The following is a 24,477-nucleotide window of genomic DNA, read 5'->3' as shown; positions in this document are numbered from 1 at the left end:
CACTATCTGCTCTACTGAGGGATTCATTAGCCCTTGATTGTTAAAGCCTACAGTACATCCAAATATGGAGATTTCATTCTCTATAAGTTGGAAATGTATGCAGTCGACAGCTTGACGGCACGTACGGTGGCAAGAGGTCCCCACTATAGATAGTCTCCAATGGATTAATACAATCTGGATGGAACAGTATGTACAGATGGAGGAGCTTGATTTGACCAGTATTGTCACAGCAAAATAATCCTGCAGCAACAGGATTTGAACGTTTGGTCCGGAATGTTGCTTGATTGGTGGTTAGGCTATTAGCTGGCCAAAATTAGGCTACATGAAAAGTGCAATACTGTTAATATAAACGTGTTTTAGTTTTCAGTGAATTTATGTAAATCATAAAGCTCATCTACATTTCCAGCTGAGCAGGAAAATTCTCAGCAACAAAATAGTGATCAAATGAAGATCCTACATCTGTAGGGCTTAATAATAGCTATAATTAATGAATGAGCAGTACGTGTGCGCTTTTTATTTCATATTTCCATTTGGAGGGGGAGGAGAATGAACAAACCTTGGTTCTCACACCTGCTGTACAAATGGAATTTCATGTGTAACAATACAGTCCAGCTAGCAAGGATCATCTTTTAGACTGGGAGCAGTCAACAATGTTTCTCTAGCATTACACAATTCAGCACTGCATGAAAACGTGGGTTTACTTTGTCTCTCTCTCAAAACATTTAAGAAAAATGTATCTTCCAAACTTAGCTTAATGCATTCCCTGATGTCAGGGTGGATATACAGTGTTGTATAACTGGATAGCCCTGACCTGCCCTACCACTAATGCATTCCCTGATGTCAGGGTGGATATACAGTGTTGTATAACTGCTGTTACAGTATACAGTGGGCTACCTCCAGAGGCTGTTTGTGTCTGGCCTTTACTCTGGCCTGACCCTGACATCACCATCACATAAACACACACTAAGTGCCCCTGCACTCCCTCCCAGACCTCATCTCATTTATTTATCCAGGATAGTCCCTCTAGTAACACTTGCCACTGTTTTCCAGGGAGCCCTAAGCCAGTCCTGATGTTAGAAGAGATACAGGAGAATACTCTACTGTACCTCCAGAGGGTGTTTCTGTGTCTGTCTTTCCTGTGTCCTGGCCCTGCCATCTCATCACCACACACCCCCTACCTTGCTCTCCCTCACAGCCCTAATCCAGTAGCAACGCAGGTGAGGATATACAGTGGACTTAGCCCTCAGGGTATATCATAGTGTGAAATACAGGGGAACACTTTCTGTACAGTAGGCTACCTCCAGAGGGTGTTTGTGTGTCTGGTCTTTCTGGTGTCCTGGCCCTGACCACCTACCTCACACAGACTGGAATGTCACCGTTAAAACAAATCACTCTGTGAAGCGAGAGAGAGGAGCCCTGGAGTGACTGTTCACTGTTCAGCTCACATAGACAGAACACACACACACACACACACACACACACACACAGAGAAACACACACACAGAACACCTCAGGTGGGGCCTACAGACACAGTCAGGAGCCATAACCTCTACTCTGGGAGCAGAGAGGACAATACACCCCATCCCTCCATCCCCCTGTCCTCTGATTACACACCCCATCCCTCCATCCCCCTGTCCTCTGATTACACACCCCATCCCTCCAGCCCCCTGTCCTCTGATTACACACCCCATCCCTCCAGCCCCCTGTCCTCTGATTACACACCCCATCCCTCCAGCCCCCTGTCCTCTGATTACACACCCCATCCCTCCAGCCCCCTGTCCTCTGATTACACACCCCATCCCTCCATCCCCCTGTCCTCTGATTACACACCCCATCCCTCCAGCCCCCTGTCCTCTGATTACACACCCCATCCCTCCAGCCCCCTGTCCTCTGATTACACACCCCATCCCTCCAGCCCCCTGTCCTCTGATTACACACCCCACCCCTCCATCCCCCTGTCCTCTGATTACACACCCCATCCCTCCATCCCCCTGTCCTCTGATTACACACCCCACCCCTCCATCCCCCTTTCTTTATCATTAATAGCTCTCAGCTTCATTATTACCCTCCATTCCCAGCAAATTAGATTACAGCTCATTGAGAAGCTACCTGGAATAAACCTACAGGACACACACACACACACGCGCACACACACCTTTGTTGCTCCCCCCTGGCACCCAGAGTCAAACATTAAACCTCATTAAGGTCCAACAACTTCCTCTTCTCTACCTCCTCTCTTCTTCTCTTGTATTCCTTCCCCCAACACACCACTGCCACCTCGGAGCCCCCTAATCTCCAAAAGTAATAAATATTGTTTTCTTTCCCGGCTCTATGAACGAGTGATAAAAGGCGGTTGAAACCCCAGTGGTCTTGTTTAAAGCCCTCAACTCATTTATTTTGGCGTGATTGTCGAGGCTGGTTGGTGTTATTGCTGCTATGCTCTGCATCTCTAGTGGAGCTAGAGGAGGGTCCCAGAGTGGCAGAACACATATTACACAGACACCCAGCAGAAGACTGCTTTACTGGTGTTTCACTGAAACACAAACATGCTTGCAGTACTTTGTCAATGCTCAGCCAACAAGGCAAGACTCCATCGGAGACCTAAAGAAAACTAAGCTATGACAGCAGAGAGAAATGTGCCTATCCCACCTCAGACATTTAGCAGACGCTCTTATCCAGAGCGACTTACAGTTAGTGAGTGCATACATTTTTTTTTTTTCATACTGGTCCCCCGTGGGAATCGAACCCACAACCCTGGCGTTGCAAACGCCATGCTCTACCAACTGAGCAACACATGTCAACATATCTCTTGGTCATCTCCTCACTCCTCTTTAAAAGTCCTGAACAGTCATTATGAAAATAACTTTTCTCTCTCATGGCTAACTACCAGGAAGTTAGAGAAGACAGGCTGAGTGGGCGGGGAGGTTATATTCATGAGCTCACCTCCACCGACAGCTCTTTGAAACACCTATGTCAAGCAGTGAGCTGTGTTGCAGTAAAATCCTCAAGCAAATTTGGTGAAACAAAAAAAGCAACTGAAACATTGAAATTGCATTAATGATGTCATTGTCTTTTTATATACATCTCTCGTTTGGAGGGGAGGAGAAGGGGATGGGAGGAGGAGAGGAGGGGGGGATGGGAGGAGGAGAGGAGGGGGGATGGGAGGAGAGGAGAGGAGAGGAGAGGAGAGGAGAGGAGAGGAGAGGAGAGGAGAGGAGAGGAGAGGAGAGGAGAGGAGAGGAGAGGAGAGGAGAGGAGAGGAGAGGAGAGGAGAGGAGAGGAGAGGAGAGGAGAGGAGAGGAGAGGAGAGGAGAGGAGAGGAGAGGAGAGGAGAGGAGAGGGGGATGGGAGGAAGAGAGGAGGGGAGGAGAGGAGAAGGGGATGGGAGGAGGAGAGGAGGGGAGGAGAAGGGGATGGGAGGAGGAGAGGAGGGGAGGAGAAGGGGATGAGGGAGAGGAGGGGAGGAGAAGGGGATGGGAGGAGGAGAGGTGGGGAGGAGAGAAGGTGAGGAGAAGGGGATGGGAGGAGGAGAGGAGAAGGGGATGGGAGGAGGAGAGCAGAAGGGGTGGAGGGGAGGAGAAGGGGATGGGAGGAGAAGGCGGTGGAAGGAGGAGAGGAGGGGAGGAGGAGAGGAGTAGGGGAGAGTATGTCATCAACAGGAACAAGAGATGTCATCACAGAGAGTTATTAATGTGTCTCTCTCTCTCTGTGTATGTGTGTGTATGTGTGTGTGTGTGTGTGTGTGTGTGTGTGTGTGTGTGTGTGTGTGTGTGTGTGTGTCCTGAGGCCCATGTAATACATGTCCCCCCAGGTCTTCAGTATGACACACTCAATGTGATGGGGTTCCTGAGTCATGACGATATAGAAACCACTCAATCACTGTTGCTTTCACACCATTCACTATAAACCCCACCACTCTACAGCACACACACCTGACAGTGGTCACTGTTCACATCTGCTCTCATCAACTGAATCCATCTGTCACCCAGGCTCATAGACTTTGTTGTTGTAATATCCCAAAGGGACGTGTAAGTTTCACCATTAAGGATTACAGCTTTAAGACAGACACTGCTGCCTATACGGCCCACTACTCTTGGCCAGAGGCCTATGTGGAAGCCCAATGAGACTCGGGCCAAAACTAGTACACTACTTTAGGGAATAGGGTGCAATATGATTTAGGACAACACAAGTGGCCACGCTAAACCCGCATATCCATTCCCCCTGTCCGCTTTCCCCTGAGGAAGCACCTGTATCCATTCCCCCCGTCACCGCTCCCCTGAGGAAACACCTGTATCCATTCCCCCCAGTCACCGCTCCCCTGAGGAAACACCTGTATCCATTCCCCCCAGTCACCGCTCCCCTGAGGAAGCACCTGTATCCATTCCCCCCAGTCACCGCTCCCCTGAGGAAGCACCTGTATCCATTCCCCCAGTCACTGCTCCCCTGAGGAAGCCCGTTTCCATTCCCCCCAGTCCCATCTCCCCTGAAGAAGCACCTGTATCCATACCCCCCCCCCCCCACTCCTACACTTAAGGAAGCCCCTGACTCTGGCCTTTTACTGGGTCTCTCCACAATATATTGCCCTTTTACTGGGTCTCTCCACAATATATTACCCCTTTTACTTGGTCTCTCCACAATATATTACCCTTTACTGGGTCTCTCCACAATATATTACCCTTTTACTGGGTCTCTCCACAATATATTACCACTTTTACTGGGTCTCTCCACAATATATTACCACTTTTACTGGGTCTCCACAATATATTACCCTTTTACTGGGTCTCCACAATATATTACCCTTTTACTGGGTCTCTCCACAATATATTACTCTTTTACTGGACTAAGTCTCTCCACAATATAAAGGAGTGTCTATGGGACTCCCAGTGGCTTCATCATCCGTTGCAGTTTCCAATACATTTCTCTATTGAACAATGTTGTTTATTGACCTCAGGGCCCTTAGCTGCATTAGGTCTTTCAGCTTTCTCTCCTTCTCCCTCTTCATCCCTCTATTCTTCCCTCGTGGTAACGCTTTCTTTCAGAAATCCATAGCCCGAGAACCCACACATATAGACGTGCGCTCACACACACACACACCCTCTTGACCGCCTGCCTGGGAGGATAACATGGTGGCAGTGGAGCAGCTAGATTGAGAGAAAGCCTCCAGGCAAGTCAGTTTAATCTGAAGAGAGAGTGTGTGTCCCGGTCTTTGTCTGTCCATTAGGAGTGAATGTGTAAATAGCCCTAGTGTGACCCTACTATCGGAGTCACTGGTCACATGTATCCACGCGGCAGGAATGTGTGCCAAAAACACACGCACACACAATAGAGCACGGGGCCTCTGACTGCAGCTGTTCTGTCCTGACTGGGCTGCTATCACAGTGGCTATGGAGCTTAATATCTTAAGAGTCCTGTATGCGATATGGGTTATAATCTTGATGAAAGGCTTCACTAAAAAGGTAGAGTTAGTGGTGCATTGCCTGGCTCTGCCTGCCGGGATGGTGCTCGCACACACACACGCACTGCTGGGATAGAGGAGCAGGGCTCTGAGCGCATGGGCTCTCTGGGTGTATGAACCCTCTGCCCCTCTGACCAAAAACACACACACACACACTGCTGCAGGTCTGGCAGCCTTCCCTTTTGGTCTCCTCTAGTCTACTGTATGAGAGGACAGCGCCCCCTAAAGACCACCTGTGAGAATGGACAGCTAAGCAGAAAGAAGGGTTTTGGTGGTGAATCTGTGGATATGAGTGCAAAAACCTTAAAGCCTTAGGGAGAGGGTTTTAACAGTTTGTATTTACACCAATCCCTTGTAGTAATTGGCAACAAGATTCATGACGGAGATCTTTGGGAGGGATCTTGAGTGAGTAGCCTAATGCAGGACACACACTACACAATGTTTGCCGTCCCAGACTAATGTTCCTGATCGGGGGGAAATCCTATGAACTTGGGCTAGAGTCAGTTCGTTAGGACTGGCGTAGTTTGAGCATGTCAAGGACGCACCGATGATGACTGTTCCATTCTCCAGACCGGATGTCTGTCGAATGTCCCAATACTTTTCTGACATGTCAGAAATGTTGGTCGTGCATCTCGTAGTATTGAGAAGTGCTACGAAGCGATTGGGCAAGGACTGCTGCCAATGAGCTCTCAGCATGTGAGACCAAAACAATGATGGCAAAGAGGAAAGCAACAACAACACGCCCCGTGTGGACCGAGGTGATGGAGGACAGACTGGTGGAGCTGCAGAGAGAACACGACTGCCTTTTCAATGGGCAAGTGTGTTTTATATGGCCATTCCATTGGTCCTTAATTGAAATCTCCACCCACCCGGGGCACCGGGCCATGCAAAACGAACTCCACCAATATGAAATCTGCGTCCTACCATGACAGAAACCAAACATATAATTTTATATTACTATTATTTCATAGTAAGTCCATATTCTGCACCTCTGTCTATTTTTTGATGTTTCTGCACATAGTAATGGGCACACTAATAAAGCCTCTCACTGGGTCTGTGTCGGTCCGTCTGTCCTGGGGTTCCGGGAGGGTCTGTGCGTCTGTCCTGGGGTTCCGGGAGGGTCTGTCCGTCTGTCCTGGGGTTCCGGGAGGGTCTGTCCGTCTGTCCTGGGGTTCCGGGAGGGTCTGTCCGTCTGTCCTGGGGTTCCGGGAGGGTCTGTCCGTCTGTCTCTCTCTCCTGGGGTTCCAGGAGGGCCTGTTCGTCCTGGGGTTCCAGGAGGGCCTGTTCGTCCTGGGGTTCCAGGAGGGCCTGTTCGTCCTGGGGTTCCAGGAGGGCCTGTTCGTCCTGGGGTTCCAGGAGGGCCTGTTCGTCCTGGGGTTCCAGGAGGGCCTGTTCGTCCTGGGGTTCCAGGAGGGCCTGTCCGTCCTGGGGTTCCAGGAGGGCCTGTCTGTCCTGGGGTTCCAGGAGGGTCTGTCTTGGGGTTCCAGGAGGGTCTGTCTGTCTGTCTGTTATAGCCTATACTCTGAGGGCAGCAGGAAAGACAAGGTGCCTACAATACTGTCTACATGAGCCAGAGCAGAAACAGGACTAATCGGCTTGCTGCTTTAAGTATTACAGCACATGATGTCCCAGACACACAAGACTTTGCTTTTTGATCATCAGGGCAGGACACACACACACACAAACACAAAGACCATGAGGCACTGGAGAGAAGGATTACAGGAGGGTGGTGAGTGAACGAAGAGGGGGATGGATGATGGAGAGGGGGAGGGGGAGGGCGGGATGGATGGAGAGAGGGAGGGAAGGTATGCACCATGCAATCACAAGCTGCACAGCCTTTCCAAATGAAAGGAGATGAAAGGAGGTACTTACTGCTGAAATGAAAAGCACAGTAATGTTACATAGGCCCCTCTTTTAAACTCTGGTTGCGTCCCAAATGGCACCCTATTCCCTATTGAGACCAGAGCTCCTGTCAAAAGTAGTGCACTATATAGGGAATAGGATACCGTATGGAACACAGACAACATATTTTCTTTCATAATAAAGTGTGTGTAATGATGAGAGTTGTAAATCAGGTTAGCAGTAAAACTCCGTGACCTTACCTCTCCGTGGAATCTAATTCCACAGTCCACACACACACACGCTGCAGACTAAATGCTCTCCCTCTCTTGCTGTCACACACACACACACACACACACACACACACATATACATACATACATACACACACAGAGACATTAAATGATTGGGTCTATACTCTTAAAAAGGGTTCTTTGGGGTTCTATATATAGCTTTTGGCTTATTTGGACGAGATTAAACAACCTTTTATTAAAAATGGTTCAATATATATTAACTTAGTGAAGGCAAAGAACCTTGAGGGTTCTATCCCTACCCCAGAGTGTAATGTGGATTTTAGCCAACAACAGTCACGTCCTTCTGAAATGACAGCTAACTAGCCGTCTATTCATTTGTTTGAGCTGTTTTGCATTGACATTTATATCCATATTAATGATGCTACTTCATGATTTCGCCTGGTCAGAAAAATGGCAAGTGGTCTCATCCGACACCAGCAGGGGGAGAATGAATGTGTATTTTGCAACATTGTTGCAGAGGTCGGCGTGGTAAACAGCAAGGTTCATACAAACCTCTGCTGTTACAAAGTAAATGCTAGCTAGAAGCAAGAGGAAATTATGTTTTTAATAATAGCATACAACTCATAAATATAAAAAAGGAGTTCTATATAGAAGCTTTTTGGTCAATTCAAATGTTGTAATTCTAACGGTCCACCAGGCATCAACTGCCATTCCAGCATGAAGACTCAAGAGGATGGTGGTTGCAAATACCCTACCAATAAGCACGTTATTTTTCTATTTATTAAGGAAAGCAAAGTTGATTAATTCAAATACATGAAGCCATAATCACATGGGCCCCCGATTCCGACTTAGGAAATGTTGCCATTCTTAAGCTCGCCTTTCCTACACACTTGTCAGTAGTTGGTATTCAGACTTACCTTATGAAGGTGCTTAAACGGCTTTGCAGGCGTGGTTCCCTTGTGCACGCTGAATAAATGTAATTCAACAGCTGAAAACCCTCCCACTTGCTGGACAACATATTTTTTCTGAGTTTTCTTTCAATAGGGTTTTCAGTACATTTATCTTAAGCCATCCCTTTAAACCATTAATTTTAATTTTGTCAACAGACTAGAATACACTGAGAGAACGGGTTCAGAAAATAGGGATCAATGAAATGTACATTGGGGGTCCCTATAAATCTAACCCAATTCTCAGTAATCATGGAACTGTGTGACAACGGTCCAGTCGTCTTGAACCGTGCACCAGGCTCCAGTTTCAACCTGCTACGTGTGGTCTGAGTTCCATAATGATTCAAATAATGTCCCAAATTATTGCACAACGTTAGCTTAATATGATCCCCTAATGCTCACGACACTCAGGAACAACTTACACAGACGTGAAAGAGGAAAGAAAGGTAAAGTGAATGGAATGATCCAAAATGTAAGCTACAAAATTGAAGAAAACTCAAACTAAAGAAATAGTTATAAATGTATGTGAGTATTACTGACGGTGGCTCTCAATAGTGGCTAATATTTAACATGATACAAATTGTAAAATAAAATGAAGAAAAGCCCGGACATAGGCTATAATTAAAACATTCTAAAGCGCATACATCAACTCAGCAGGTTCAGCCCTACAGAAGCCTATAGCTTGGGTGTCAAAATTTCATCCATGCAAATTATGAGGTCACACAAAATTCTGAATAACGGCACAGCTATTTATATCCTATTTCTACTGTAGGAAAGGGGCCACAATACACGTCATGTTGATATGATTTTCAATTTGCTTCCATATGGCTGGTTTCACATTAGCCTCCAGGGATCATAAGGAAAAATCATCTAAAACAATTGCTATGTGTATTTAACAATCCCCTTCTCCAAACAGATTACTCATTTACCAAGCTCTTATCAATAGCTCTCATCCATTTACAGTGCATGGAAAATGCTGTTATTTGTATCGGGGGGAAAATGAAGTAGATGCTTTTTCCACTAGGAACCGCCAGGTTCGCTCAACCTTATTAATGGTTTCCTTGCGCGTAACAGTGGTGGAATTAAGTCAAGGTCAGGATATGGCTTATCTGTAGCCACACCTCCACCACACCTTCATTTCTTAGATCTCCACCTGAAAGTATAGTGGGTGAATAGCATGCTATTCCCATGCTTAATTTCAAGGTCAGAATACGCATAGAGAGAACAGTGCATAAAAAGGGAACTACCTTCCATTTACACTTAACTTGGGTCAGAATCTGGGACTTGATTAACTATAGGATAGATAGATAAGGTTGATTCAGAATCAGCTAACACTAGACAGGAAAAAGGCTACTTTAATTAGCCACTTTACAAGCTAGCTAGCTAAGTTTAACAAATCATTGTAAATGTTTCTTATTGAATGTGCCAAAAAGAACTATAGACTACAGCCTGACATTGTCAAATAGCTAATTGTTACATTTATTTTAGTATGGCGTCAGATGAGGGGGGATTATGTTTCATGAAGCCATTAGAAGACTGTTGTTGACCTCTGTTGAATGCACATTATGGCCAGTGGACTGACTGAAAGGCGGTATGTTGCCATCTAAATTATTTATAATAAATTATATATAATAAGTCTTGGTGATTCAATAGCCTACTTAATCATTACATGACTTAACACACTGCGTTTTGCTCAGTCTGGCAGTAACCCAACTATCAGAGGCAGAGGATCTCTTTCGGCTGCTGCTGACAACTGCATGTAAATTGTTCTTCTACATCATAATAATTATGTCTGCATAGCATTTTGTCTTCAATTTGGCAGATTAACTAATTTCTGCAGATTAACTCACGTTTACTTCTGCAGATTAACAAGTTTACAGATTCTTCTTCTTAACCAGCCAGGCAACAACCCATAGGATACTGTACTGTTCCATAAGGAAGTCAGCCAGAGTTGGTAGCAAGATTAACATGGGCCATCAATTCCAATAAAGATGCCTCCTTGGCCACCAGTGCATATTTCAAAACCATTGGCCTAAACTCACCAAAGGCGAACGTGCGAGGCGTGTGATTTATTTTATAATGCATCGTTTTGAATAATAATGACCCAACCCGAAGACGGGCGGGCAGTCCACTTTACGCCTCGCTCAATTAGAACGTGTCTCTATTTTAGCGTTTTATCACTGGAGCTTTAGTCACACAAAACAATACAAATGTCGTCATTATTAACTATTTTTCGAGCTCATTTGAATTGGAAGAGGTAGCTAAGGGTTGAGGCTTTACCATACATGCTAATTCAATTCATCCACTTGTGGAAACATCATCGCTATCAGCAAAGATGACTGGAGATATGGACTATCCTGCTAGCATACAGTCACTGTTCTGCCTGTCCCCTCCTTTCCACACGCCTCGCTCTGCTTGTTCCAAATGCTTTTGGTGAGTTTTTCCGCTTATGTTTGCATATAATAACAATCAAACCTAAAAACTATGCTGTATTCATATGTCCAATATTTAATTGTTGAATATATTATATCCTTTGCTAGAAATATTACTATTTATTAATAGCCATAATTCATCAATGGCACCATACAGGGTTCTATATGGAACACATTTTGTTTCCATTTACAAGAAACCCTAGGGTTCTGATTAAAGGGTTATATTTAGAACTTTTAAGGGTTCCATATATGAAGCATCCCTGTTCGGTTCTACATGGAACCTTTTTTTCCCCAAAGAGTGTAGGGACTTAGCTAGCTGCTCAGCGGAGCGTGAAGACCGAGAGGGGGCCGAGGGGAACAATGAACCACTCTCTAGATGTCACTCCGTGTGACCCTCAGAAGAGTGTGCGTGCGCGCATGTGTCTACCGTGTGTGTGTGTACCAGGGAGCGCGAGCGGCAGTTGGGAGTGAGGGCGAGCGTGTGACTGAGCGTGAGGTGGCTGGTGTGCGTGCCAGCCGTGTGCCAGGCTGTGTGGCTCCCTACCCGTTTTGTTTTTCTTTCTCTCCTCTCTCTCTTCCTGTCTGCCAGGGACCGGAGACAGGATCTAAGCTGGTCACGTGAGAGGAGGACAGAAGGCCTGCTAAGACTGTGTGTGTGTGTCCTGTGTGTGTGTGTGTGTGTGTGTGTGTGTGTGTGTGTGTGTGTGTGTGTGCGTCCCGTGTGTGTGTGTGTGTGTGTGTGTGCGTCCCTTGTGTGTGTCCCGTGTGTGTGTCCCGTGTGTGCTTGTCCCGCGTGTGTCCCTTGTGTGTGTGTTTGTGTGTGATGTCTCTCCTCTTGCATCAGTCAGTCATTCATTTACAGGGTTTTGTTCAGTCTTGTTTATAAGGCTGGTGTGGGTATATACTGGCAAGGCCTGCTGCACTCATTCAATATGTAAATCAACAATCAACAGACTGTTCCAAGAAGCAGATGCCACAGTGCCAGAGAGAAAACAGATGAGAGAGAGAGAGACAGAGAGAGACAGAGACAGAGAGAGACAGAGAGAGACAGAGAGAGAGACAGAGAGAGACAGAGAGAGAGAGAGAGAGAGAGGCCTAATGAGTCACATACAGGTTGTCTGGTGCCATTGAGGGTTGGAGTAGGTCTACATCCCAAATGCCACCCTATTCCCTACATAGTGAACTAAAAAAGTAGTGCACTTTGTAGGGAATAGGGTGCCATTTGGGATGCACCCAAGATCTTGGCCCTACAGTTGAATAGAGTGTTAATTGCATTAGCATTACAGCAGCATGTTTTCAGATCTGTCTCTACAGAGCTGAAGTTTTTTATGGAAATAAATCCTTTCAAAGTATCGAACTGTGTCATTATGGAAAGGCCTCTTTTCCCTACAGCCTGAAATTCAATACTATTAGCATATTCATTAGGATTAAGATTGCAGAGAGCAGTTTAAGTCAATTTGTAATTTGGTATTTTACTTGAGAGAGGCAGAGGGCAATGTGCTGAAATGATCAGAATCTGTGATTAGGAAAATAGATATTTGAATGAAACCCTCATCAGTCCAGCATATAAGAAACGGCTAAACGCAAACTAAAATTAGACTTCAACTTCCCTGATGAGTTCTCAGCCTATACAATAACAATCACATACTGAGGCTGTTTCAGGAGTGAGAGATTGAAAACAACCCAATTCAACCAATCAAAAAAAAAAATCTAATTTCCTACACTTTTGCATGTATATGCAATGCAAGTTATGGCTGTAACTTGAAGGCACAACATATAATCACACACTTAGTCAGTCCATTACGGTCACTCTCCACTTTGCCCTTTCTTCAATAAAATGTCAAGACTTCAAGGTGCTGAATTTACAATCCTTACAAATTAGGGATAACATCCATCAAATCCCAATCTAACTCCACCGTACTGAGGTGACTAAGTAGAATCAGGAGTTTCCAGGAGAATAGGAATCAGAGTATTCTAAGAACTCAATAGTGTTTCATTCTGAGAACTTTTAGATACTCTAGAACCAGCTGCTGTTCCAGTAGGGTCTGAAGGAGGGGTATCTATCCCAATAAGAATTATACATGGAAGATAACTTTCCATTGGGTATCATTGTGATCCGTGTGGATGTTCGTGTTGTTTTTTATGCTCTACTGCTGCAAAGCCAATTGCCCTCTGGGACAAATCAAGTTGAAACTTGAACTTGAGTCCACAGTCACACCCAAACCTGCTGGGTCAAGTACATGCATCAACATCAAGTATTTGAGGATACATTTATTTAGCTTGAAGTGTGTGAAGGGCGCTTGAGTTCTATAGGAGTTAGCACTTTTAGCCCTCTACAGGTAGTGCAGCTCATCCAGGATGGCACATCAATGCGAGCTGTGGCAAGAAGGTTTGCTGTGTCTGTCAGCGTAGTGTCCAGAGCATGGAGGCGCTACCAGGAGACAGGCCAGTACATCAGGAGACGTGGAGGAGGCCGTAGGAGGGCAACAACCCAGCAGCAGGACCGCTACCTCCGCCTTTGTGCAAGGAGGAGCAGGAGGAGCACTGCCAGAGCCCTGCAAAATGACCTCCAGCAGGCCACAAATGTGCATGTGTCTGCTCAAACGGTCAGAAACAGACTCCATGAGGGTGGTATGAGGGCCCGACGTCCACAGGTGGGGGTTGTGCTTACAGCCCAACACCGTGCAGGACGTTTGGCATTTGCCAGAGAACACCAAGATTGGCAAATTCGCCACTGGCGCCCTGTGCTCTTCACAGATGAAAGCAGGTTCACACTGAGCACATGTGACAGACGTGACAGAGTCTGGAGACGCCGTGGAGAACGTTCTGCTGCCTGCAACATCCTCCAGCATGACCGGTTTGGCGGTAGGTCAGTCATGGTGTGGGGTGGCATTTCTTTGGGGGGCCGCACAGCCCTCCATGTGCTCGCCAGAGGTAGCCTGACTTCCATTAGGTACCGAGATGAGATCCTCAGACCCCTTGTGAGACCATATGCTGGTGCGGTTGGCCCTGGGTTCCTCCTAATGCAAGACAATGCTAGACCTCATGTGGCTGGAGTGTGTCAGCAGTTCCTGCAAGAGGAAGGCATTGATGCTATGGACTGGCCCGCCCCCGTTCCCCAGACCTGAATCCAATTGAGCACATCTGGGACATCATGTCTCGCTCCATCCACCAACGCCACGTTGCACCACAGACTGTCCAGGAGTTGGCAGATGCTTTAGTCCAGGTCTGGGAGGAGATCCCTCAGGAGACCATCCGCCACCTCATCAGGAGCATGCCCAGGCGTTGTAGGGAGGTCATACAGGCACGTGGAGGCCACACACACTACTGAGCCTCATTTTGACTTGTTTTAAGGACATTACATCAAAGTTGGATCAGCCTGTAGTGTGGTTTTCCACTTTAATTTTGAGTGTGACTCCAAATCCAGACCTCCATGGGTTGATACATTTGATTTCCATTGATCATTTTTGTGTGATTTTGTTGTCAGCACATTCAACTATGTAAAGAAAAAAGTATTTAATAAGATTATTTCATTCATTCAGATCTAGGATGTGTTATTTTAGTGTTCCCTTTATTTTTTTGAGCAGTGTATTTGACAGTGCAATTGATTTAGCTTGGATTTAGCACTTTTGCTACAATTCCATAAATCAAGTTCCGCTCAAGTATTTGAAAGTAATGTGTTTGACCCAGGACAGCTAGATCTCAGATACTCCTCCTCTGTACTTACCCCTTCTCCTATTGCAGTGGATCCAAGAGCAGCTCAAGAATTTGACAAATGTGTTTGACCCAAACACCCAGAGCTGTGTATATCTTATGGGCCTCTTCCAGTGGTTCCATGGTACAGGGACAAAGTAGGAGCTAAATTAAAGGGCAGCTCAAGTGTTCAAAAACTATTTGACAAATGTGTTTGACGCAGGACAGCTAAAACCAAACCCCCAAATCTATATAAATAGTGCACTACTTTTGACTAAATAAGGTATAGGGTGTCATTTGGGACGCAGACCCAGGGACGCAGACCCAGGTACAGAACAGCTCCACAGCTTCAGAGCCGAGAGGGGCAGTGAAGGGTTAAACCTCCTGTCGCAGACGTAAATCATCATCTGGATCCTGAGGAGACGAAGGCTGGTTATCTCCCCATGCTCATCAGACACTCAAACACACACACCTCATACCTGCCCATCCCTCTGACCCCCACCTCCTGGCTTCTAGGAGACTTTCACCTTCCCACAGTATCCCACGTGACCTAACGGCGCTGATGAAGAAGGAAAAATAATCAAAATGCAAAACACTTCCTGTTTTAATCGGACTGTTTTTATGCAAATGAGCCAGCAGTGTTCTCCAGCGTTCTCTCGGTGGAATCAGTTCTGTTCTGTTGTACTGTTCTGTTCTACTGCTGCCATCAGAAACACTGGATGGCAATGTACATGGGAAATTGCTGAAAGTAAGCAGTGGACCCAAAAGCCCCTAATCAAATTACTCTGGTGTGAATTAAGGGTGTGGGGGGAGGGGATTGGATACAGCGCAGCACAGCTGTCGCTTTGTAGTCAGGTGGGGGGAACCTAATCTCCTTGCAGCACCTCTGATGACAGGCCTTTATGAGGGGGGACCCAGGGGAGAGAGAGAGAGAGGGAGGGAGGGAGGGAGGGAGAGACAGAAGAAGAGAGAGATGGAGCGATATTAGCAGAGAGAGATTTTTTTTTTTTTTTATTATGAAAGAAAAAAAGTACCTGCTACGGCCATTAGTGATGACATCACGAGACCCATCTTCATGTTTCACCTCGTGGCTCTTAAGATGTGAGGATGAAAGACAGTAGCCATGATGGAACCCAGCCCTAACCCTCCCTCCCTAACCCTAACCCAGCCAGCCAGCCCTAACCCTCCCTCCCTAACCCTCCCTCTCTAACCTAACCCTAACCCAGCCCTAACCTTCCCTCCCTAACCCAACACTAACCCAGCCCTAACCCTCCCTCCCTAACCCAACCCAGCCCTAACCCTCCCTCCCTCTCTCTCTAACCTAACCCTAACCCAGACCTAACCCTCCCTAACCTAACCCAGCCCTAACCCAACCCTAACCCAGCCCTAACCCTCCCTCCCTCCCTAACTCTAACCCAGCCAGCCCTAACCCTCCCTACCTAACCTAACCCTAACCCAGCCAGCCCTAACCCAGCCAGCCCTAACCCTCCCTCCCTAACCTAACCCTCCCTCCCTAACCCTAACCCAGCCAGCCCTAACCCTCCCTACCTAACCTAACCCTAACCCAGCCAGCCCTAACCCAACCCAGCCCTAACCCTCCCTCCCTCTCTCTCTAACCTAACCCTAACCCAGACCTAACCCTCCCTAACCTAACCCAGCCCTAACCCTCCCTCCCTAACCCAACCCTAACCCTCCCTCCCTCCCTAACCCTAACCCAGCCAGCCCTAACACTCCCTCCCTAACCTAACCCTCCCTCCCTAACCTAACCCAGTCAGCCCTAACCCTCCCTCCCTAACCTAACCCTAACCCAGCCCTAACCCTCCCTCCCTAACCCTAAACCAGCCCTAACTCTCCCTCCCTAACCTAACCCAGCCAGCCCTAACCCTCCCTTCCTAACCTAACCCTAACCCAGCCAGCCCTAACCCTCCCTACCTAACCTAACCCTAACCCAGCCAGCCCTAACCCAGCCAGCCCTAACCCTCCCTCCCTAACCTAACCCTAACCCAGCCCTAACCCTCCCTCCCTAACCCAGCCAGCCCTAACCCTCCCTCCCTAACCTAACCCTAACCCAGCCCTAACCCTCCCTCCCTCCCTAACCCTAACCCAGCCAGCCCTAACCCGCCCTCCCTAACCCAACCCAGCCCTCCCTCCCTAACCTAACACTAACCCAGCCAGCCCTAACCCTCCCTCCCTAACCTAACCCAGCCAGCCCTAACCCTCCCTAACCTAACCCAGCCCTAACCCTCCCTCCCTAACCTTACCATAACCCAGCCAGCCCTAACCCTCCCTCCCTAACCTAACCCTAACCCAGCCAGCCCTAACCCTCCCTCCCTCGCTAACCTAACCCTAACCCAGCCAGCCCTAACCCTCCCTCCCTAACCTAACCCTAACCCAGCCAGCCCTAACCCTCCCTCCCTAACCTAACCCAGCCCTAACCCTCCCTCCCTAACCTAACCCTAACCCAGCCAGCCCTAACCCTCCCTCCCTAACCCTAACCCAGCCAGCCCTAACCCTCCCTACCTAACCTAACCCTAACCCAGCCAGCCCTAACCCAGCCAGCCCTAACCCTCCCTCCCTAACCTAACCCTAACCCAGCCCTAACCCTCCCTCCCTAACCCAGCCAGCCCTAACCCTCCCTCCCTAACCCTAACCCAGTCCTAACCCTCCCTCCCTAACCTAACCCAGCCCTAACCCTCCCTCCCTAAACTAACCCTAACCCACCCAGCCCTAACCCTCCCTCCCTAACCTAACCCTAACCCAGCCCTAACCCTCCCTCCCTAACCCTAACCCAGCCAGCCCTAACCCGCCCTCCCTAACCCAACCCAGCCCTCCCTCCCTCTATCCCTAACCTAACCCTAACCCAGCCAGCCCTAACCCTCCCTCCCTAACCTAACCCTAACCCAGCCAGCCCTAACCCTCCCTCCCTAACCTAACCCAGCCCTAACCCTCCCTCCCTAACCTAACCCTAACCCAGCCAGCCCTAACCCTCCCTCCCTAACCTTAACCTAACCCAGCCAGCCCTAACCCTCTCTCCCTAACCTAACCCAGCCCTAACCCTCCCTCCCTAACCTAACCCTAACCCAGCCAGCCCTAACCCTCCCTCCCTAACCTAACCCAGCCCTAACCCTCCCTCCCTAACCTAACCCTAACCCAGCCAGCCCTAACCCTCCCTCCCTAACCCTAACCCAGTCCTAACCCTCCCTCCCTAGCCCACCCAGCCCTAACCCTCCCTCCCTAACCTAACCCTAACCCAGCCCTAACCCTCCCTCCCTCCCTAACCCTAACCCAGCCAGCCCTAACCCGCCCTCCCTAACCCAACCCAGCCCTCCCTCCCTAACCTAACCCTAACCCAGCCAGCCCTAACCCTCCCTCCCTAACCTAACCCTAACCCAGCCAGCCCTAACCCTCCCTAACCTAACCCAGCCCTAACCCTCCCTCCCTAACCTTACCCTAACCCAGCCAGCCCTAACCCTCCCTCCCTAACCTAACCCTAACCCAGCCAGCCCTAACCCTCCCCCCTAACCCAGCCAGCCCTAACCCTCCCTCCCTAACCCAGCCCTAACCCTCCCTCCCTCGCTAACCTAACCCTAACCCAGCCAGCCCTAACCCTCCCTCCCTAACCTAACCCTAACCCAGCCAGCCCTAACCCTCCCTCCCTAACCTTAACCTAACCCAGCCAGCCCTAACCCTCCCTCCCTAACCTAACCCAGCCCTAACCCTCCCTCCCTAACCTAACCCTAACCCAGCCAGCCCTAACCCTCCCTCCCTAACCTAACCCAGCCCTAACCCTCCCTCCCTAACCTTACCCTAACCCAGCCAGCCCTAACCCTCCCTCCCTAACCTAACCCTAACCCAGCCAGCCCTAACCCTCCCTCCCTAACCTAACCCAGCCCTAACCCTCCCTCCCTAACCTAACCCTAACCCAGCCAGCCCTAACCCTCCCTCCCTAACCTAACCCAGCCCTAACCCTCCCTCCCTAACCTAACCCTAACCCAGCCAGCCCTAACCCTCCCTCCCTAACCTAACCCTAACCCAGCCCTAACCCTCCCTCCCTAACCTAACCCTAACCCAGCCAGCCCTAACCCTCCCTCCCTAACCTAACCCAGCCCTAACCCTCCCTCCCTAACCTAACCCTAACCCAGCCAGCCCTAACCCTCCCTCCCTAACCTAACCCAGCCAGCCCTAACCCTCCCTCCCTAACCTAACCCTAACCCAGCCAGCCCTAACCCTCCCTCCCTAACCTAAACCAGCCCTAACCCTCCCTCCCTAACCTAACCCTAACCCAGCCAGCCCTAACCCTCCCTCCCTAACCTAACCCTAACCCAGCCAGCCCTAACCCTCCCTCCCTAACCTAACCCTAACCCAGCCAGCCCTCTCCATAAAAGCATCAAGGCCTGGAAGAATGAAACTGGAGGACATCTTACCCCCATGAACCAGTTGTTAGCTTCAGCAGAAAACTTGGTAACAGGACAAACCTCTTCTACATCTGTCATCTATCGCATTTTGCGAACCTTTGACTCGGCTGTGCAAGTTACATTTATTGGTCGCATCGGTGTGAGCTGCACATTCTACACTGTCACCTTCCTTAGGCTAAAACCATGATTCGGTCAAACAGTAAAAATACATTATCCTCATGATTCCTGTATTCCTGTAATGAAAAGTGTCTGCCTGCCCCTGTAAATGTTTTGCTGATTGCTGCTGCTGTGTCGAGCTAGCCACTATTGCTCTCCTTTCTGATTGTATAACATTTAAAAATCAAATTATGGCGGAAACACAGCTATCATGTTATCACAGTTGGAGTTTCTATTGATTGACCCTGCGGAAAACAATTGGTACGACCAAATCATGGGCTGCTGCTACCAACTGAAAAACTTAGTGGTTGATTTCATTTGACAGTAAAAAAAAATGAATAATGTATATACACATTTACATAAATGTAGATCAAGATCTAGCTTAAATCAATATAGACAGGAGTCAAAGAGATGGTGAGGTATGGCTCTCCTAACTGTGGTGTGCTGTGAGAGATCAAATGTGTCTGGGCCCAAATATGTTCTTCAACCCTCCTTTTTGCAGTTGCTGTATTGGCTCATACAGGGCTCCAGACTAACATTTTCCCCTGGTGTCAGGTCAGTTGTAACCTACCTGCTGTAACTGATCATCCCCAACACTAACACAGGGGAGAGGACAATGCTCTACTTGTCCTAGTCGACACAAAACACATAAGAAAACAACTATTGATAAGTGTGAACACACTTATCCTTTTCCCAGTCTCACACTCTTCAGTTTTTTCCATTTTTCACCCATTTTCTCTCTCTTGCTCGATCACTATCTAACACATTAGCACAACCTCACTCACACACTCCTATCTCCACATGTCCAACACATAACATGTGTCAAAAACACATACAGTGCACTCCCTCCCTCTCTCTCTCTCCCTCCCACACACACCCCATCATCATCACAGCACACACACCTACGAACTCCTGCTCCCTGTCTCAGTCTTATCACCGAGGAGTCTGTCCTAGCAGCTCACAGTAAGATCAATGACCACGCAGAGAATGTAGCAGTTTAGAAGCAGGCGTTTGGAACCATGAGAGAGACACACACACACACACACACACCCACGGAGCCTCAATGTTCCCCTCTGAGCCGCTTCGTACTGCAGACGCCCGGGGCTGCAGCGGCAGTCTCTCACTGCAAATTAGGCTGGTAATTAGCAGCGCGGCATAGCAGTGTGAATAAGCCGGGCGCTACTGTAGCTAGTGCTGGAACAAAAGATGGCCGGACCATGCGAAATTACCGTAGCATCTGAATCATTGATACATTATATTACATTAGCCCCTGGTGTGAAAATCTAATGTTGGTCCCGTTGGCCTCTTTACAGCTGAGTCTGATACGGCACACTATTTCAGCTGGCCAAAAACAGTGTCATATATATTTGCGTCATCACCGATTCCACAGGAGTGGGCTAACTGACAGCTCTCAGCAAGACAGAGACGAGGTCAGACGGAGACAAGGCCTCCGTATAGTAGCCAACAGCTTAGGCCAGAGAAGCTACTTACTGGGACTGACTCACTGGATGTCTGTGCATCCTATGAGAGCCCGGCCTCTGCTCTGTTCTGTTCATTCAGTGAGGACAGCACAGCTCATCTCTCTCAGCACCACCTGTTTATCCTTCACATTGACATCTAGTACTGAGTGTCCACAAACTGTTAAAGCACGTTACCGTGCTGCCAGAAAGAAACATTATACAGATTGACTAGTGTTGGCCATATTAGGTTCTTTCCTGTTAGGGTTAGAGGGGACAAAATGTAAATACGCACACGGCTGAAGAATACAAACTACTTGGTTGCTTAGTTACAGTACAGTCTGAGGCTATTGAACACAGTGGACATGGTCAGAGGCTGATGTCATTATTGGTGTTGTGGGTCACTCACCACTGCAATTGTTTCAGCTCACAGACAAACAGACCCAAACGGCACCCTATTTCCCCAGAGTGCACTACTATTAGTCGGAGCCTTTAAAAGGTTGGAATAGGGTGCCATTTTAGATTTGAACAGTGCTCTTTAATGAGTGTCATGACTGTCAATCTACATTGAGGTAACTAAGGTAACCAAGGCACTTTGGACCGATCAAAACAAATAAAAGATGGCATCAAGAAGAGAAAATGTCAACACAGGGCCAGGCTAGTCAGCCAGCTTCTGTCCCAGTGTGTCTGCCAGGCTAGTCAGCCAGCTTCTGTCCCAGTGTGTGTCTGTCTGCCAGGCTAGCCAACCAGCTTCTGTCCCTGTGTGTGTCTGTCTGCCAGGCTGGGCACTCCCGAGTGGCACAGTGGTCTAAGCCACTGCATCGCAGTGCTAGCTGTGCCACTAGAGATCCTGGTTCGAATCCAGGCTCTGTCGTAGCCGGCCGCGACCGGGAGACCCATGGGGCGGCGCACAATTGGCCCAGCATCGTCCAGGGTAGGGGAGAGAATGGCCGGCAGGGATGTAACTCAGTTGGTAGAGCATGGTGTTTGCAACGCCAGGGTTGTGGGTTTGATTTCCACGGGGGGCCAGTATGAAAAAAAAATATATATATGTATGCACTCTAACTGTAAGTCGCTCTGGATAAGAGCGTCTGCTAAATGACTAAAATGTAGCCAACCAGCCTCTGTCCCTTTGTCTGTCTGTCTGCCAGGCTAGCCAACCAGCATCTGTCCCTTTGTCTGTCTGTCTGCCAGGCTAGTCAGCCAGCTTCTGTCCCTGTGTGTCTGTGTGTCTGCCAGGCTAGCTAACCAGCCTCTGTCCCTGTGTTTCTGCCAGGCTAGCTAACCAGCCTCTGTCCCTGTGTTTCTGCCAGGCTAGCTAACCAGCCTCTGTCCCTGTGTTTCTGCCAGGCTAGCTAACCAGCCTCTGTCCCTGTGTTTCTGCCAGGCTAGCTAACCAGCCTCTGTCCCTGTGTTTCTGCCAGGCTAGCTAACCAGCCTCTGTCCCTGTGTTTCTGCCAGGCTAGCTAACCAGCCTCTGTCCCTGTGTTTCTGTCAGGCTAGCTAACCAGCCTCTGTCCCTGTGTTTCTGCCAGGCTAGCTAACCAGCCTCTGTCCCTGTGTTTCTGCCAGGCTAGCTAACCAGCCTCTGTCCCTGTGTTTCTGCCAGGCTAGCTAACCAGCCTCTGTCCCTGTGTTTCTGCCAGGCTAGCTAACCAGCCTCTGTCCCTGTGTTTCTGCCAGGCTAGCTAACCAGCCTCTGTCCCTGTGTTTCTGCCAGGCTAGCTAACCAGCCTCTGTCCCTGTGTTTCTGCCAGGCTAGCTAACCAGCCTCTATCCCTGTGTTTCTGCCAGGCTAGCTAACCAGCCTCTGTCCCTGTGTTTCTGCCAGGCTAGCTAACCAGCCTCTGTCCCTGTGTTTCTGCCAGGCTAGCTAACCAGCCTCTGTCCCTGTGTTTCTGCCAGGCTAGCTAACCAGCCTCTGTCCCTGTGTTTCTGCCAGGCTAGCTAACCAGCCTCTGTCCCTGTGTTTCTGCCAGGCTAGCTAACCAGCCTCTGTCCCTGTGTTTCTGCCAGGCTAGCTAACCAGCCTCTGTCCCTGTGTTTCTGCCAGGCTAGCTAACCAGCCTCTGTCCCTGTGTTTCTGCCAGGCTAGCTAACCAGCCTCTGTCCCTGTGTTTCTGCCAGGCTAGCTAACCAGCCTCTGTCCCTGTGTTTCTGCCAGGCTAGCTAACCAGCCTCTGTCCCTGTGTTTCTGCCAGGCTAGCTAACCAGCCTCTGTCCCTGTGTTTCTGCCAGGCTAGCTAACCAGCCTCTGTCCCTGTGTTTCTGCCAGGCTAGCTAACCAGCCTCTGTCCCTGTGTTTCTGCCAGGCTAGCTAACCAGCCTCTGTCCCTGTGTTTCTGCCAGGCTAGCTAACCAGCCTCTGTCCCTGTGTTTCTGCCAGGCTAGCTAACCAGCCTCTGTCCCTGTGTGTGTCTGAAGCACAAAGCATGTTATCTGACAGACTGAATCTGAACCCAGCCTATGAATGTCATTCCTCAGAGGTTCAGGGACACTTGACATTTCCAAACCATGCCTCTGTCCGTGTCACAGATTATGCTTCCTAGAACTCATCCATAACATGCTATATTCACTATTTCACCCCTAAATCAGTGTGTTTTGTGAGTATGAAAAAATTGTATCACGGTATAAAATAAAGTTTTCTACAGCAGCTGAGAGATCAGTTGTTTTGAGTGTGACAGAAAAAAACAGTAAATAGCTGTGGAATAGATGTAGGACTTAAATAATTCCATGTTTTTACTGCCTCCAGTGTTCTCAAACATGTTTCTTTTTCAGGGGTTCAGCTGCGTGTGAACCCTGCCTCCAGGGATGTGCGTGAGTGAGGAGGACGAGAAGAAGAAGAGGGGGAGGAGTGGGAGGAGGGGGGCCTTACTTGATGGAGTTTCTGAAGTGATCTTCGGCCGGGTTTTTAACAGTGCAGCTGTTGAGCAGCCACAGATCAGCCTCTGCTGGGTCCTCTGAATGGAGGGAAGGGGGGAGGGGGGACACGAGAGAGAGAGAGAGAAACAGCGGGAGAGAGAGAGAAACAGCGGGAGAGAGAGAGAAGGTGCGGGAGCGAGACAGATGGAGAGTGAGAGTGAGAGAGAGAGAGAGAGAGAGAGAGAGAGAGAGAGAGATAGGGGAGAGGTGGAGGGAAGACAACAGAAGTTCTGCATTAGATAAAATCAACAACCCAGGACCCTTCAGCACGTTCCACACACCCATAAATATTGCACATCTCCCCCTCCTCCCTCACCCCACTCCCACCCCTCCTGCCAGAGCCACGAAGGGGAGGCTGGAGGCAATGCCAGGATCAGCTGGACCTCAGGGGGATAGTGGCAGCCCTATCCTCCATACCCCAGCCTCCATGCTATCTGCCAGGGGACATGTCACACTGTGTAATAAATAAATACACACAGGATGATTCTAGGCCAGCCTGCCTGCCGCAGTGCAAGCCTCCTGCATCCTCCTTCCACACCGCTGAATTAGATATTTCACTTACTATCCATTACCCAGCCTCACTGGGTAATGGAGGCTTGCACTGCGGCAGGCTCACACGCATGCACACACTCCCCGTGTCGGGCTCTGAGGTTCTGAGGGAGGCAGGCTCTCACGCACCACACGGGTCGCAGGCAGGCAGGGAGAACCCCTTCTTGCCTTTCCTCACCTCAGATAACACAACATACCATAGGCCTATACCAAAGGAGAGTCCAGGCACCTACGACACCCATTCCCTCCTCGGAGAACACCACCCATCACATCCTGAGAGGAGAGAAGCTATTGTAAACAACAACATAGGCTACAGTACGTAAAGTGTGATGGTATGTAGGACATCATTTGTTCCAAA

General features: G+C 48.9%; 1 protein-coding gene across 1 annotated transcript in view; it reads right to left on the bottom strand.

Moving 5' to 3' along the window:
• The window catches only part of cdkal1 (CDK5 regulatory subunit associated protein 1-like 1), a 993,836-nt gene that overhangs the window by 880,599 nt on the left and 88,760 nt on the right, over nucleotides 1-24,477 (bottom strand). Inside the window, exon 4 of the mRNA XM_084158515.1 lies at nucleotides 23,524-23,608. Coding sequence (XP_084014641.1) covers nucleotides 23,524-23,608 — 85 coding nt within the window. The remainder of the gene's footprint in view (nucleotides 1-23,523; nucleotides 23,609-24,477) is intronic.

This window comes from Coregonus lavaretus (genome assembly GCF_964263955.1).
Source record: "Coregonus lavaretus genome assembly, chromosome: 3".
NCBI lineage: Eukaryota > Metazoa > Chordata > Actinopteri > Salmoniformes > Salmonidae > Coregonus > Coregonus lavaretus.
The sequence above is the reverse complement of the archived record's forward strand: the minus strand, read 5'-3'. Positions and strand labels throughout refer to the sequence as shown.